The sequence below is a fragment of the Balaenoptera musculus genome, chromosome 3 (genome assembly GCF_009873245.2).
Source record: "Balaenoptera musculus isolate JJ_BM4_2016_0621 chromosome 3, mBalMus1.pri.v3, whole genome shotgun sequence".
Lineage (NCBI taxonomy): Eukaryota > Metazoa > Chordata > Mammalia > Artiodactyla > Balaenopteridae > Balaenoptera > Balaenoptera musculus.
Window position 1 is genome coordinate 56,706,676 of NC_045787.1, and position 18,106 is coordinate 56,724,781.

At 40.1% G+C, this 18,106-nt stretch overlaps 1 protein-coding gene across 4 annotated transcripts in view; it reads left to right on the top strand.

Annotated features, from left to right (window-relative positions):
- The window catches only part of ARHGEF28 (Rho guanine nucleotide exchange factor 28), a 309,300-nt gene that overhangs the window by 157,708 nt on the left and 133,486 nt on the right, over positions 1–18,106 (top strand). For all 4 annotated transcript variants that reach the window (XM_036846524.1, XM_036846525.1, XM_036846526.1 and 1 more), the window contains 2 exons: positions 2,986–3,038; positions 3,608–3,668. In XM_036846524.1, coding sequence (XP_036702419.1) covers positions 2,986–3,038; positions 3,608–3,668 — 114 coding nt within the window. The remainder of the gene's footprint in view (positions 1–2,985; positions 3,039–3,607; positions 3,669–18,106) is intronic.

The window sequence follows — 18,106 nt, forward strand, 5'->3', positions numbered from 1 at the left end:
AACATGAATATTAGAGATTATTTCTTGATCCATTATAGTATGGCAATAAAAAACATGTTTATGATGTTTGGCAAATCTGTTTTAGGAGGTGGAGATCCTTACTTCTGGATGGGCCTTGAAGGCGAGATTAATAGGCCTTTAAAACAGAATAGCTTGGGGTTACTGATATCATTATCTGCTGAAGGTTGCTATAGCAATGAGTGGTTTGATTGCACTGTGCAGTTGGTGGTGCAGTGGGTGAGTGTAAAAGGATCCTCGTCATTTAGCAGAAACTCTCCTGGAGCAATTTAATTAAACTCTGGTGGAAGGAGTGCCAAATTCTTTAAAAGCGCTAAGATACAGTTCTGTATCATCCTAGATTAATTAAAGATACATGATTATCCTGTCACAAATTTTTTTAAATTTATTTATTTTATTTAAAAATTTTTTTGGCTGCATTGGGTCTTCGTTGCTGTGCACGGGCTTTCTCCATTTGCGGTGAGCGGGGGCTACTCTTCATTGCGGTGCGCGGGCTTCTCATTGCGGTGTCTTCTCTTGTTGCGGAGCATGGGCTCTAGGCGCACGGGCTTCAGTCGTTGTGGCTCGTGGGCTCAGTAGTTGTGGCTCGTGGACTCTAGAGCGCAGGCTCAATAGTTGTGGCGCACGGGCTTAGTTGCTCCGCGGCATGTGGGATCTTCCCAGACCAGGGATCAAACCCATGTCCCCTGCATTGGCAGGCGGATTCTTAACCACTGCGCCACCAGGGAAGCCCCACAAATATTTTTAATGATTTTGAGATAGTTTTATAACCTTGAAAGTTGTTTTTAAAATGATTATATGTTTTATGACGACGTCTATTTTAACATAGTTTGTAGTATTTGTTTGAATGTTGAACAAAATTGCATTAGACTGTAAGGAAAATGTAGGCTGGCAGTGTATGAAGACTGGCCTTTTGAGAGGGGCAGGGAGCTGGAATCTGAACATACCACCGGGGTGGGCTCTGAACACATTACTGGGTGAACACATCCTTTGTTGTTACAGGTGGATTACCTGCCGATAGAGCCTTCTTCATCAGCAGTCTTGAATAAAATGTGTATTATTCTTCTGCATCAGTGCTGTAGGTACAGAATTCTTTAGAAATGCAGAGTTGTTATCATTTAAAAGCATATGGTCTGAAATGTCTCTAAAGGAATATCCAGTGATGGGCAATAAAAATGTGTGTGACTCTCTTGCTGTCTATGCAGATGTGTCTGTTGAAACTTTAGTTCTAGTTACCCTCCTTCACCCAATTTTTAGGGTTTGGGTATATGTATTTTAAAACAGAAGACCTGCTGTGCTCCCATATGGTAAACACTATAGTAGATGCTTCACATCAGTTTTCTGCATCTGTGCAGTAGAACGAAAACTTTCTCTTAACATAGTGTTTTGGACTTTGGTGCTTAAACAGCAGGCTTTTTTGAAGGGTGAAGTTGTCTCATTTTGACATTCCCATCGCGGGCCCTGTTGTTCTGCAGATGGTACTCTGCTGCCACCTGGAGGCCTCATGTGGGGTGTGCATGTAAACGTAGGTGTGGATGCTGAGGAACAAAAGCTGCCCAGGCTGGGTGTCAGCTACAGCCTTGTCCTTACTCCCTGTTGAGGTCAGTTGACATGACCACATGAAATTGAGGCTATTACCCATTCATTTTTCATCATAGACGCTAATATGCATTATGAATTCAAGAGCAATATACTGTTGTGGAGGACAGATATCTTACTAACTTGCTTGATGTAAAGCAAATTCAAATTTATTGTTATGCAGATTTAAAGAAAAATACATCATGACTTTGTGTTTGTTGACTTCTCTGCTCCATCCTTACCTTGTTAAGATTCGCCATGGAAAGCCACCTAAACGAAAACCTTATACTTTTTCTAAGCAGAAACATGGATGAAAACTGGCATTGTTGCCAGGAAGTAAGAAGAGCTTGAATAAATCCACTTGGAGGTTTGAGGCCTCATGTGACTTAAATTAATAGGAGTGGCAAAGTGGAGGAGGGAATGCCTAGTTAATGGACCTGGTGGGAAAACTAAGGGGCTCCCCAGAGCTGGCATCCAGCAGGGCCTGGGGGGCAGGGAAGCTGAGGGGTTGAGAGGAGGGCCTGGGCCCACAGTGTTGTATATTAATACAAATTCAAGGTGAAGATTTCCATCCAGCTGCCCTTGTTAGGAGTGCCCAACACTTCTGTTTTTCCTTAGGCCCAAACCTACTTTTGGTGGTTATTTCAATAACAGTGGCTCTTGTTTACAGGCAACTGAGTATTTGGGAAGAAAACCAATCAATCAAAACACAGAGAAAAGCACACCTTAAGTGGACCTTCTGTTCATCCTAGAACATCACGACCACTGATGCTTCCAGGAAAGCCTCTATTCAGAGAGAAGGCCCCCGGTGTGCATGGGGCTGGTTAGTGCAGAGCCTGGCACTGTCTGAGGTCCACAGCCCAAGGGCTGTGCTGATGTTCTTGACATTAAACAATGGGCAAGGGAAAACCAAACCTCATCTAGAATGAATTAGGCTCTTTTGAAACATGAAATCGGTGGCACTTGAGGAAGGAGACATGTGGGATTTCCTCAGGTGGGTACGAGTCACGTCCTTAGAATCTGTGCTGTTTTGAAGAGGCTTCGGTCAGTGCACAGCCTTCCTTCTGAATCAGGGGCATTTGTTTATTTAACAATCATTGTCTTCCTCAGGATTTCCTGTGAGAGCTCCTGGGCTTGTTTACATCTTGGTCCACACAAATAATACCATAGCGTCGTGAGCTGTCAGGTTATCAGATACTCTGCTCTGCGGAGAGTTGATTTTTAAGAAGCCTAATCTAAAACCTAGCTCCACACAGATGGCTCTGAGCAACTCATTTACATTTGTCATCTAGTTTCTTTTTTTTTTTTCCTTTTTCTTCTTCTTCCTTTTTTTTTTTCTTAATGGAAATTCCTATCAGCAGATCCTGATGAGAATTATTCCTTTTGCAGAGATTAAGAATTCGGTGTCCAGCAGATCATCGCCTGGAAAGGAAAATGTAAAGGTAATGATTCCCTGCCCATTTTCATCTTTGTGCTTCTCTCCAGAGTTGAAGTAGAAGTGAAGACCTAGCAGTAATAAACATAGGATAAAAAACCCAAAGCAAAAAAAACCCCTCAGGGATATGTCCCAGGGCACATTCAGAATAACTTGAAATCGCTTCCTTTATTGAATTTTAGATCTCTACTCTTGATGAGCAAACCGAGCTGTCTTTCTGGGTCGTAGTTGTATATGCAAGATGACTGTATACCTTTTCCAAAAATTTGTACTTGAAGATGATATCTACAGATGTTTGCCAACAATGCCATTGCAAGAATGAACTTGGGAGATATTCTCTGAATATAAAATAACCTATGGATAGCTTTTAGGCATGCTTCTGCTTGGGACAGATTCCTCCCTTATTTCTGGCTCTTAATATTATGTACAAGACTAGTTTTCTGTTTATGTGTGGTGACACATGTAATATGTCTTTACTGATGTTTTCTTAGGTTGTTTTTTCATTTACAAAAATAAACATTACTGTTATCAAGTAAGTAACTTGTAAAAAAAGCCGCATGACTTTATCTTTTCCAGCGTGTGAAAAGCCCGGTTGTTCAACTGAATGAACATGAAGACCAGGACAGTCTATATTTGGGTATGTTCCAAAATATTGCTTCCCCCAGCACGCATATAGGGGTATCACAGACCCAGGTATGCAGGGGACAAGAAGAAAATCTATTTAGAATTAAAATCTTCCTTACTGGGAGCCTTGTCTATTTCTTGAAACCCACACAGGTAAATTTTTTTTGCAGCATCAGTTATAATACTATGACTTCAGGGGTTCAGTCTCCATTTACAATCTAAAAAACAAAACAAAACAAATCAAAACAAAAAAAGCAATCCAAGCTTTTCTAGACAGTTTTACTCTGAGCCAGATGTTGGCTCGGGGCTTGTCATATGTTACTTTGTTATTCCTATGAGGTAGGCACTGCCAGCTTCTGTTTCAGGTCATGCGACTGAACCCACTGGTAGAGGGTATATGGGGCAGTTGAGACTCATAACTTCATCCTGCCTGGCCTCAGAATCCCCAAGTTTACCGCTATCCTATTTTGATAGCCGGTGGGGGCCCCTTGGAGCTGAGCCTGTGTGATCTTATCCCCTGGCCTCAGGAAAAGACCAGACGCTTATCCTGGGGCATGGATCTGATGTGGGTGTCCCTTCAAAGGAACCTGGAGCTCCCTTGGCAAGGGGAAAATATTTCTCCCCTTGGCCCTGGGAATTCTTGTCTGCTCACAAGCATTGTCATTCACCACTCCCCAAGGGGCACCTCCCCAAATCTCCTCCTCGGGCATTTCCTAATTCTTCAGGGCTAATCAGGGCTCCAGACTTACCTTTGAGTTAGAGCCTGATTGAAGCTCTTGGGGGTCTGAGGACACGTACAGCCTGGGCTGTCAGCAGATGCCCCGTCTGGGCACTTGGATGGTCTGGGGCTCATAAGTGGGAAGCAGATGATCCAGAAATTGCCCAGTTGGTTTCTTCAGGCTCAGTGAAGCTGAAGCAGCTCGCACACCTGCAAGGTGCCTGGGCAGAGCAGTCTGAGGAGTTGCAGGGGTGTGGTGGTGGCTGTGGCAGTGGCCAAGTGCTTGGGCTGATGTGAAATCGGGGAAAAGCAAGACAGCTCCCTGGGTGAGCTTAATAGCGAAGGTGGGTGGCCCGCGGAGTCTGGCGGTGCAGGGGGCTCCCTGGGGAGTGCAGGCATGCAACAAAGCAGTTACAGGAATAAAGCAGGGTGAGGAGGAAGTACCCTCAGCGTCAGGTTGACTGTGCTGCTTGTAGTTTGGCCCCAAGCCAGAGGTGGTTTCTGGCTCTCCTTGTGGGAGGTACTACTGAAATTGGAATAGAAACTAGACCATACCGGGCTTTGTGCACACCTTTAATATTTCTGCTATATAAGGTAAGAGTAATAATTTACTTCTAGAAGAGGGGAAGAGGAAGGGGAAATGAAAGCAAACGTGCCCACGTGGATGACTGTCGTGGGCTGTTGAAGCCCAGAGCTTGGCTGCTGCCCTCGCATGCAGGATGTCTCATCTCCAGATTGCATCATGCTCCCAGGAATGTTCGCTTTGAAGAATGTTTACCGAGACAAGTTGCTGGTGGGGGAGGAGTGTTGGCTGTTAATAGTATTAAATAGCAGGATTATTTTCATGTTAGGCTTCAAAAATTCACTCCGTTCTCAAACTGGTATCCTTGCTGGGTAAGAAGGCACATGTTATGGAAATTGTAGTAGCCTGACCTAATCGGAGTGTTTTGTCAGTAATATCATCGTGTCTGAGGAGGGATGTGATAAAGAATTTGAGAGAGACGAGCGTGTATGACATTAATCCGGTGATTTATGAGAAGGTCTATGAATGGTTATCCCTTGTGCGAACGTTGGCTTTGTTGTTCATTTAAACTTGGTGGATTAGAAAAGGTCACCTGATTTTATGCAAAGAACATAATAGAATCAGGTGGTAAGCTGGTGTCTGGAACCGGAAATGGCTTTTCCCCATGGCCGCTTCTAAACCGTTCTACTTTATGTGTGCTTATATTCTGCTTGGTCTCTGAGGAAGTGCTGATAAATGTGGCACTGAGGTATACGTCTTTGCTGATTTGTATTATTCAAAATGGTGTGCCGTGATTTCAGTGCGATCTCATAAACGACATCAGTGCCGTTCCAGTGGGTAGCTACATATGTATATGTAGCATGTGATGTGTGGCCAGTGTGACTGAGGAACTGCCTTTGAACTTTATTTATTGCACTGGACAAGGAAGCACCAGAGTAAGCTCCCTTTGTATTGCTGTCGTTGGTCCATCAGCATCAAGAACCAACTCACCATTAGTTTATACACTGAAAATGACTACTAATTGGAAGAATAAAGTCTCCAGTGGGTAACAGCTGGTAACCTCATCCAAGCTGGTGCCCCCAAACCACCACAGTAGTGAGTAGTGATAGTAAGATCACATTTATGGCGAGTCCAGAAGTGAGGGCCCCGCTCTCTGTGGATAACTGTGAGGGCTTGGCCTTTTGCTCAAAGGGGAGAGTATGAGTTGAGCGCTGGGGTCTGATTCTGTTGCTGCCACAGTGAAGGGTGAGACTCCTCAGCGTGCAGTGCCTTCACATTCTGGGCAGGTAGGGTGCGGGGAGAGGGCAAAGCATTTGGAGGAAAGGGTAGAAGAGAAGGTAAATGAAATGGGTCAGTATGGAAATTAAAAGGAAGGAAGGGTCCATTTGGCTCAAGGATATGGGGCTAAATATGATTAAGGAATAGAAGCTCAACAGTGGGCAGCTGTGAATGTTGTACCAGGGAGAAGGGATGCGAACATCTAGCGGGAAACGTGGACAACCTCTGGGAAATACAGTGGAGAGGGTGAGCTTTGGCTGCCCCATTGGAATACCAGCTGCAAACAAAGATGCATAAGCCGTCACTGCATTGGCAAAGCTGGAAACGGCTTGGTTAGTTGTTGTCTTGCACCCTCTTCTTTTCAAAGGTTGAATCTGAAAAAATAAAGCCATGTGCCTGATTAGAAATTCCGATTTCCAGTTAAAAGTTAAGCTCGTGCCTGAGGACTGTGAAACAAGAGTGCCAGTGTCTCAGGTGGGTTACAGAAGCCCCTGGAAGGCGACACTCCTGCTCTCTCAGCAAGTGATGTTCAAGTGTGAGTGAGGTTGTATGGGACAGCCCAGATTTAGTGACACTCATATTGAAGCTGACCTTCCTGCAGTAATTTGTCAGCCGCTGCCTGCACTGGACTGAAGATAACTTGAGCTTTACCTGGCTAAAGCTGTATATTGTATGACTATTTGGATGGAAAAATGAAGGATTGGTAAAACTGACATGTTACGACAAGAACTCTGTGAGCATGTTTAACTTTCCCCATGGGAGAAGGTGGTAGGGAGGTAGAGACCCTAGGGGCAGTGGTGGTGGAATTGGCTGGCATCCTCCTCCTGCCTGTGAAGTCCCGGTACCGTGAAGTGCAGGGCAGGAAGTGGTGCCGTATCTGCTGTTTGGCTGGCGGAGAGTGAGCTTGATGCAAGTGCCGGAGGTTCTAAGCCTAATATTTACTAAATAAGCCTTTTGGAAAAAACAAATTAATTTTGTCTTTTGTAATTACAGAAGTCATAAATGTTCACGGTAGAAAAATTAGAAATTTTTTTTTTTTTACACACACACTGTATTTTATTTTTACAAGAGATAAATAGACTGACACCAAGCATTGTAAATGGATGACCACAACAAAAGCAACAATGATTGCAATTACCAAACACGAAACACACTCATATTATGTCATAATATTGACATTCAGTCCAGTAATCCTCCACTGTAACAGCTCCTTTACTTTGCAGTGAAAGCTGATTTCTATATTCTTTGCCTCTGAGTCTTTGTGGGATTTTTTTTTTTAATTCAAACAGAAAGTCACAAAAATTATAATCATCCTCATCAGTTCACTCAGTCCCATGTAATTAATTTTTTTTTCATCTTGATCTTTTGTTAGCACTTTTATGAGTTCATCAGTTTTTCATTAGAGTTCTGAAAATGCTTATTCATTCAGTTCAGCAGTACAGTTACCAGAAACGTGTACTTGTCAGAGTCTTTTCTATGAATTCCTTGAAGATGAAACCCTTTTATAGGAACATATTTGCAAAAGCATCAGAGTACACCCAGAACTGTCTGTAAATGACAAAAGACTTAAAAAAGACCACGGTTAAGAAAAATTAGAAATTTTAGAATAGAAAAACAGCCCTATCGTTCTGCCACCCCCAAAGCAGCTACTATTAAATTTTGGTATGTTTATATGATCATAGTTGTGATCATGTAAACAATAGAATTCTATGTCCTGCTTTATTCATGTAACATTATATGCCATAAGTAAGCTTCATTTTAGACGGTAGCTTAAAATGATGCTGTACATTTTTCTATGAAAAATGTGGATTACTTTTGTATGAAGAAGGGAAAATGTCATAGATTCTCTCCACAAGTGTTTATCGACCAGGAAAACAAAACAAAACAAAACAAAACCCTCCTTTTTATAATATGTATTGTTGATTTTACAGAGTGGCCCAATTGTCAGTACATGCTGAGGCTCGAATCCCAGTTATTGGTTAATGCCCTGGGTCACTTCCTTGCTGTTACTGTTCATTACTTATATGTAATAGGAGAAAACCTCTTAGTGGGTGCTGGGACTGGGAAGGTGGGCACTAGGGAGACAGATGAACCAAAGCTGGATGTGAAAGGAAACCTGACTTGATACCAGAAAAACTCATCCAGACGAGTTGGGAAGAGAAGGAAGCAGAAACAGAAACAAACAGTAGGAAGTGAGGTGTTTCAGGGCGCTCAACCCAGCTGACACAGACAAGACAGAGAGAAACAGAGACCCCGCATAGGAAGCTTAGGAAAACATCACCAAAGGGAAACTGGAAGGAAATGATTGGGAGATCCAAAGAACAGTCCCTCAGAACAGAATGTTAGGGGCAGCAGGAACTCTTTATCCAAGGTCTGCTTTTGTGGGTGTATCTGGGAGAGTCCAGGCCCATGGATTTAGGTGGTGAGCTGGGTGGAGACGGTGCAGTCAACAGTGCTAGTCTGGCAAACCACCAATAAGTAGGACTAATTAGGTTAGTCTTTTCTTCTTATACTAACTTAAAGTTTGGAAATGGAATTGATGCTGCTAAGCTATAAAACCTTATAAAACAGCAATTTTAAGTTGCTTGGAAACATCTTGAAACTTTATTTGCAGAAGCAAGATCCAAAATGTGGAATCTTAAGATCTAGGACCCGTGTCACTGGAAGCTGGCCCTCTTTTGGCTGTTATTATTTAGTAACACATGTGTATCTATGTTGAGATCTCAGAACTGTTGCATGAAACATGAAAGAAAAGAAAAAAGGAAAAAAAGGGAGAGGGGGTAACCTTAGCAGAGCTCTTAGCCTTCTGAAAAGTAAGTTTTCAAGCCTAATTTCTGGCAGGTCTCTCTTTATGCCCCGGGCTACAAAAGTTTTGGGTAGATTTTCTTCTTTTTTCTTTTCTCTTCTGTTTTTGGGGTCATGTTTCCACCACAAACCAAAGCTTACCAGTGTTTTGGTTTTGAAATAAAGGGTCTGGGGCTGGAGAAATATACCAAGAAGATCACTCGGAGTGCACAGTTTTTTGTAAAAATTCTGATTCAGATTTTATTCCTTTCATTCACTTCAATGAAAATTTCTTATTGCAGTTGTTGAGGTTTTAAAAATTGGTTTTGGTAGAAGAAATTGGCAACTTACTGGAATTCTGCTGAGTGATATAAGCTGAATTTGGTTCTCTTATCACGAGTGTTCTGCCTTTTCTATTTGTGGTTTCATTCTCTGGATAAAATTCTCCTTGTGGAATGCGAATAAAGCATTTTTCTTTAAATTAGACAATTGGAATATTTATTGACAGACTTTTATCCCGTAAGTTAAAAAAGAACTTTGGGGTTTTCAGGTTAATATAATACTACAGACAAGGAAATGTGAAGGAACTAAAGTCTTATTGGAGGTGTAATGTCTTCATGTTATCGTCTTTTCTTATAATTTAACATAGTTTTTTTATGTTTTTTTTTTTTTTTTTTTAAACAAGTCCCAAGGCTAGGAAGCTGTCTGGTCTAATGATAGGTCTAATGTTCTGCCTAGTTTTTGCTCACAAATATGTGTTTAAAAACAAAAAGCAAAATGAAAGTGAGTTAAGATTAGGAGTCGCTAATTAATCTAAGTACTCTGTTATCTGAACTCTGCCTGCCCGTTGGAATTACCTTGGAGCTTTAACAAACAATCCTGGGGCTTCCCTGGTGGCGCAGTGGTTGAGAATCTGCCTGCCAATGCAGGGGACACGGGTTCGAGCCCTGGTCTGGGAAGATCCCACATGCCGCGGAGCAGCTGGGCCCGTGAGCCACAATTACTGAGCATGCGCGTCTGGAGCCTGTGCTCCGCGACAAGAGAGGCCACGACAGCGAGAGGCCTGCGCACCGCGATGAAGAGTGGCCCCCGCTTGCCACAGCTAGAGAAAGCCCTCGCACAGAAACGAAGACCCAACACAGCCATAAATAAAGAAATAAAATAAATAAATAAAGCATGACACAAATTAAGCAATGTGAATACCATCAAGCTTTAAAAAAAAAAAAAATGAAATAACAAATAACTACTCTTAAAATTTCAAAAAAAAAAAAAAAAAAAAAAAACAAACAAACAATCCTGAAGCCCTGGTCCCACCCCCAGAGAAGTCTGAGCTAATTGGCCTGAAGTGCAGCCTGTGTTGCAGGAGTTCTAAAAGCTTCCCAGGTGATTCTCAGGTACAGCCAAGGTTGAGAACCATGACATAGCTCCTTAAGGGAGCCCTGCTCTGCTGAAATCACTCTGACTTACTGGGTTTTCAGTGTTTTTGGAATTGGAGAATTGTGGTTCCACTTTTATCTCAGTTGGTTACAAAAGCAATTAATGGAAGCCCATTTGTATTAGGTTTGCAGACTTTTAATGATTATCACCATCAATATCATGGTAGATCCGTGGGAAAGGTAAAAAACAAAAATATTTATTGAAAGTTTCCTAAATACTTGAACCTAAATGAGATGATTAAACCTTTAAAGATTCTTTTTAAACATTAAGAAGGAACCAAGTGATTGTAGTTTGCTGTCACATTCATTTATTGGACTTAAGAGGTGCACAGTTTGGGATGAAGGGAGTGGATGGTTGTTTACACTAATGTCATAGGGCGTTACAAGGAGGCCTGATGTTTGACAGTAGTACCAACCTAGCTGTAGTGTATTCTAAATCACCTTTTTCTTTCATGTCACAAACCAACTTAATTTCTGAAATGTAATCTAGGAGGGGGAAAAATATGGCAGTTCTTTCTCTGAACTCTAAATTTTTCATTCTCCAAAATAGGATCCTCAACTCCAAATAAACCAGCTTAGTGAATAATTCCATAGCTTCTGTCCCTAAAGATTCTGTTTTGATTAAATCAAATAATTATAAATTTCAAACAAGTATAAAATCTTAAGGAAACTACAACTACCTTATAAAACATGAAACAAATGAAGAATATGAAATATATCCTGGAAATAGTATTTGTAAATGCTTTTTGTGGAAAGTTAAATTTCCACTTAGGGATGTTGCCCCCTTTTCTTTTGTTGAAACACTTCGGAATACCTGTGTGTGCAGATGGTTAATGAAAGAATTGCCCGCACAGAGGAAAACTTAGGTTTCGGGCTTGATTGCAGTGTCAGTGTGTTTATGTTGAGTTTAGGCTTGCTGAGTACCCAGTGGTTAATCCCTTGGAAGGGACTTTAGGACAATTAAGATTCTGGTTAGCTTTCATTGCCAGGCAGTACGAGCTCTATCAATTTATTGGGACAATTTGCTGTAACTTTTAGAGTGCCTAATTTGGAAGACGTTTTTATGAAACATGGCCTCTTACTTCAGTCATGGGCAAGAAATCCAACAGAAATTATTCTTCACAATATGAGGTTCTTCTGAAGAATGCGTGTAAAGCAGAGGAAAGAAGTGATGCAATCATATGCCGAATAGGAGAGCCAGGGGTAAATAGTCTTTTGTTTCTTCATAACATTTAATATAACAAACAAAAAACAGAATAAAGAGTGAAATTAAAGGTGTCTAGAATTTTGAAGCAAACTTTGAGTAAGCGAGCTGGGCTTCATCCAGGTTCTTGAGATTTACCTACCATTAGGTTTCTGCTGATCTAACTGAAGTAGACTTACCTACCTCACAAGTGTCCAATGGGGGCTCCTCATTAGGGTTAACTCTTAGGAACATATTAACCCCAAAGTGACACTATTTGTTTCTGAGAAATTACAATTATTTTTAGCATATAATCTTTTAATGTCTAATTAGTTCCCTCAGAGTTACATGGGAACTTCACTTCAGAACTTAAGCAAAGGGAAATGGAGTTTTATGCATGACTTGAGTTCTATGTATCTGAATAAGCAATGCACACTTTCTTTTAGCATGAATTCCACAAATATTTAATGAACATAGAGTCTGTACATTTTGTCCCCATCCTTTAAAACATTTTTACACTTTATTTTGTAGAACAGTTTTAGATTTACAGAAAAGTTGCAAAGATGGTACAGAGAGTTCCCATACACCCAGCCCCCTAGACTCCCCTAGTTTCCCTTATTATTAACATCATATATTATTATGGTATATTTGTTAAAATTAATGAACCAGTTTTGATACATTATTATTGACTAAAGTCCATCCTTTATTTAGATTTCCTTAGTTTTTATCTAGTTTCCTTCTTCTGTTCCAGGATACCATATTACATTCAGCTGTGTTTCCTTAGGCTCCCCTTGGCTGTGAGAGTTTCTCAGGCTTGTTTTTGATGATCTTGACAGTTTTGAGGAATACTGGTCATGTATTCCATAGAATGTCCCTTAATTGGTAATTTTGGGGTGCTTTCTCTATCATTAAACTGAGGTTATGGGTTTTGGGAGGAAGACCACAGAGGTTAAGTGCCATTTCCATCACATTATATCAATAGCATATAATATCAACATGACTTGTCAGTGTTGATGATGACCTTGATTACCTGGTAGAGCTAGTGTTTGTCAGGTTTCTCCACTGTAAAGTTACTCTTCCCCACTCCTCTTTCCATATTGTGTTCTTTGGAAGGAAGTCATGATGTGCAGCCCACGCTTTAGGAGTGAGGAGTTATCTGTACGCTTCCCTGTGGGCAAAGTATCTACATAAACCATTTGGAATTCTTCTCCATGGGAGATTTTTATCCCTCTCGCTTATTTATTCAATCATTTATGTCAGTATAAATTCATGGATATTTATTTTACACTTTGGGTAGTAATCTAGTACTACTTTATTCAGAGTGTTCTAGCTTTGGTGATGAGGGACTCTTTCAGTTGGCTTCTGTGTCCTTTCTACATATTCCTGTCATTGTGGGGTTTTATCTTAGGGTGGTGAATATATTCTTTATGATACTGTAATGGTAGATACATGACACTGCATTTGTCAAAGCCCATAGAACTTTATGGCACACGGAGGAAACTTCAATGTGTGCAAATAAAAAATTAAGAGGTTGGAGGATCCTGTGATGGAATGCAAAATGTAGCAGAACAACCTAATTGTACTAAAAACTTTGGAAACAACCTCACCGTAGAGGATGGGAGCGGGGTGCAGACCTCAGTAACTTTGGAAATGAGTAGAGTCTGTAAGAATAAAGGCAAAGGAAACTGTACATAAGCATGTCTTCTAGGTGAGAAAGTTGTTTCCCATAGGGGTACAGGTTAACGTTTCTGATACCACTATTAATATATACTGGAAATAAGTAAGTCAATGGATGATGGAGAGTAGGTGTCAGGTTTTTCACTATTGGAGTGGAAGTTTACAGAGAAGCAAGGGGAGGAGGCCAGAATGATCCATGTGCTAATGAATGAGAGACGTGGACATCACTATGTGCTCATGATTAGTTCAAATAGATACACATGGTTGTGTATGGAAATATTTGTAGGTATGTGTATATACCTAGGTTAGGACACACATATTTCAGTGCTCCGTCAGTTGAGAGGGCCTAGAAGCAACAATACTCCGGTAGCATACACAAGATGAGCCCACCCTTTAAAAAAAACCCAAACAAACAGGATTATCCATCACATTTTGTGTGAATTTCAGCTTCAGAACTGTAGGCTTGATAACACTTATATTAAAACGATTTAAATTCTTTGCTCTTTTAACTTATTTACGTGTGAATGACCATGAAAGTCTATAGAACAATAGGTTGAACTTTGATGTTAAAATTGATTTAAAAAAAAGTTTGTGAATAAGTCCATAACATGTAAGAAACTTTTTCAGAAGGTTTGGGAAAATTAAAATTGGAACATTATCAGAAAAAACTTCAAATGTAATCATAGATGTTGCTTCCCGAGGTGCCTCGGCTCTTCCTACTATGAAGAATTTTTTTTCTCCTCAGGCTGTAACAAGATACTTTTCTCCCCCTCCATCCTTTCTCTGTCCAGACTTATGGCCCATAACCTTGCTTCTTCCACCTCCAGGGACCCTTACATTTACTATCCACAGCTGCCTCTTCAGGATAAATTCAAAATTCTTCATAATGTATCATTCAGAAAAACTTAGTGAATTTGTCCTAATTCTTTCCTTTCAGGTTATACCCAGGAACTTCAGTGTTTAAGACAAAAAGAGATCCACCAAGGATCTTTATTTCCTTAAGAGAATCATCTAAGTAGAACCTGTATGTGTAGCAATACTAAATGCTGGTGGAAGCTTTGGCAACATAATTCTTTAATATGTTACTTTGGTCAGAAAATCTATTATTTTCCTATCCTGAAGTGTTTTTGAGAATTTTTTTCTCTTTTTGTATTACATGTGGGTATATCATAATACAGGTAATTTCATTTGTTGGACTTCTAGGTTGTGTCTGGGTTTTTTCTCCCCCTTAGATAGTAGGATGACATAAGGGGGCATATCAGAACTTTCGGAGGGGCATGCAGAGTTTTTGTTCAAATAAATCAAGGTAATTAAGGTAGATAAGAAGTAAAAATATTCTTATTTTTAAAGTAAGGTGGTATTATGAATGGTGGCACCCTGGGTTTCTAATTTATGACCACCATTGTACCATGCTCCTACTTCATGTCTATTTTATGTGAATTCAACTTTATAGGCTCTATTAAAAAAATACAACAAGGAGGGGAGATAGGCAGAAAAATAACAATTTGAACCTCAGGTGGTTCTACACTCAGTGAGTGTAACGGCCCTGAGTGAGCATGAAGCTGGACGTGAATGTGCACTTCCCTCCCTGGGGCTCACAGTGAGTGCATCTTACACGTGGATGTGAGCCGTGCTTTTAAGACCTTTGTTTTCTGTAAAACATGGCCTCTCAGTGAAAGCCAACCATTTCATCTGGTGCCCGACCGAGGTAACGATGTTCTCCAGCAAAGAACTGTTTCTGTTGAACTTAGAGTGATGACATGGTGCCTTCTAAGGCGTTTTTGAGGAAGACTTTGATTATCTCTGACTTTCACCTAATGCTAGAACTTGAACTACATGAAATTGTCACTGTTTAGGCTGAAATTATCCAGGATAGGCTTGTCCTTGCACCATGGGTCCTGCTGCCTTTTGTCTGTATTTTTTTATTATTTTTATTTTTTTCCCCAAGAATGGTGTTTAACAGTGTTAAAAACTGTAGTCTCTGGTGGTCAAACAATGGAGCAGAAAAGCAAAACAAATCCTCCTCTTTCTGTCTCAGTATGATTTCCTTGGAACTTCTTTTCATGTTGCCATGTCTCTGTTTTGAAAATCAAGCTATTACTCTTGAGATAAAGATAAGAATCTTTCAGTGTCTATAATATAGGAGAGAAATATAATGAAAGGGAAACTTTATTTACAGTTAACATTTAAACTAAAATTTAGTGAAAACGTATGTTCTTTACTGTTATAATCTCATCTGATCCTTACAACTCTTTGAAGTATAGATATCCCATTTTATAGGAAACAACTGAGGATCGGAAGGTATGAGTGACTTGGTTAGGACCACTAAGTAAATAAGTTACAGAGTCCAGATATATAGATCTTCCTTGACTTATGATGGGGTCATGCCCCAATAAAACCATCATAAGTTGAAAATATCATAAGTGAAAAAATGCGTTTAATAAATCTAACCTGCTGAGCGTCCTAGCTTAGCCTAGAGTATTTTAAATGCTCAGAACACATACATTAGCCTACAACTGGGCATCGTCATCTAACACAAAGCATATTTTATAATAAAGTGTTGAGTATCTCGTAATTTATTGAATACAGTAGTAAAACTGAAAAACAGAATGATTGTATGGGTACAGGATGGCTGTAAGCATATGGGGTGTTTACCCTCATGATCGCGTGGCTGACTGGGATCTGTACTCGCTGCCCCTGCTCAGCATCACGACAGAGTGTCATAGGGCATATCGCCAGTCTGGGAAAAGATCAAAATTCAGAATTCCAAGTCCAGTTTCTACTGAATGCGTGTTGCTTCCGCACCATCGGTAAAGTTGAAAAATCCTAAGTTGAACCATCGTAAGCCGGCGACCATCTATATATGTCTCCAAAATCCCATACTTCTTCTTTTCAGCTTGAGGCTCCTTAAAAATATGAATGTAAAACACAGTTTTTGTCCTCAAGGAATTTTGGATCCCATTGGAGGATAAGAAAACTGTACAAATACTGTAATTTAAATTGAAATATAAATCCTCTTCTAGGGAGGTTCAGTTTTATCATTGTTGAAAGGTAGGTGACAGCATGTGTCCTGGATAATTGTGACTTTATGGAGGTTATTTTCTAAGTAAAGGATTTTCTAATTAGAGCGGGCACAGTAAGGCTGATGAAATCATTTACATTCTTCTGTTGTCATGGTTGTATGATATCTGGTGAGAAAGTGGCCTTGGGGATATATCATTGAATTCTGCCAACTGCAATTGCAATCAGCCAGTCAGAGAAAGCAAAGAAATTAAGCTGTTGAATATGAATGAGATGTAAATAACATCTTGAATTAATTTAAATGCAATCACATTGACCCAATGCCGGGACAAACTCAATTACTGTAGAAAACAAGGAGGATAAATGACCCATATTCAGGAGAAATACTTTGGTAAGAAAACGAGTTGGCCTAAAAAAAGACTGTCAACACAATATTTGATACTCCACTTTTTATGTTAACTATGCACACTGCTGGTCAGTAAACTCAATTTATTCTTTAAACAATGTTGATAAATAATAAAGCAAATGAGGAGATTGGAAAGTCTCCTGTTGGGTTTCTCATATGTACTGGATGGGTAATTCTAGTAGTTTTATTGCCGGAATAATTTCTATATCAGCAATCAGTTGATATGGAATTGGTCAACATGGACTGTGCTTTGGGGATAATGAGATTGAGATGCACCTACCTGGCATCTCAACTCAAGAACTGCATATTACAAAGTTCTTTCCTATCTTTGCATTGTCCTGAAGGTCTTCTGACCTGTCTCTGATGTTTAAGAGAGGAGCAGCCCACTCCAGTAGTTTGTTGACCTGGGATTTATTCTGGTTAAGTGGCTCTAAAACTTTACTTTGCATGATAATGAGAAAGATAACAGTATTTCCTGACCCAGTACCTTCATTTCCAAATGGTGCTTGTCTACACTTGTGGAGGTTCCCTTTCTAGGGTCTCTGGACATCTCTCAGGCAGCCAAGAGTTCTGTGCACACCCCAAGTATTGTATGGAGCCTTAGAGAACAAAGGGTTTTCTCCACCCAACAGTATTGCTCTTTGCAAATGTAGACACTGTTATGATGAATAAAATGCAAATATATATTTAAACACTTTACCAGGGTTCACATAGCATTTTTTTTTTTGGTCAAGATACACGCTTCAATTAGCAGATATTTACCAAAAATATTACAGCTGTCATACAAAGAGTCTTCGTCTACGGGTTGGGACTTAACTGTGTAAATCATTCATTCGTTTAGCAGCTGCCTACAGTGTTCTGAGTCCTAAAACTGAGAATGAATGGAAACCCATTCACAAGATTTTATCTATTTTCTTATAGAAAGTTGTGTATGGTCTAAAACTCTCTTATCTGATAGTAGAGTTGAGAGTAATTTTTCCTTACGATTGCTCCAGCTGAGTAAGAAAAATATGTACTTATTCTTCAAATAAAAGGTCACAAAGTAGAGAATATATTTTTTGTTTTAACTTAGTTGTGATGCTTGTCATTACGTAGCTTATAGTTGATCTACTTGTATGCTATATTTACATAGCAACCCATATGAAAACAGAGGTGACGTATGTAATTCTGATTTCCTTCGCATCTATCTGTACCCCTCACCCAACCCCAGCCCAATCAGACAGGATTAGCTATCAGGGAGCAGGTTATGCATCTGTTTTCTCACACAGCATGGCACGAGAGTGCCAACAATTTTTGAAATAATTGAAGTAAGGAGATGAATGTTAATTAAGACACATATTGTCATGTTCCAGATCTGCAGAGTTGAAAGGATCCTCATATTGTTTCCACTCTCCTTTAGTTTATTTGGCCGTCAGATGCCCTCAA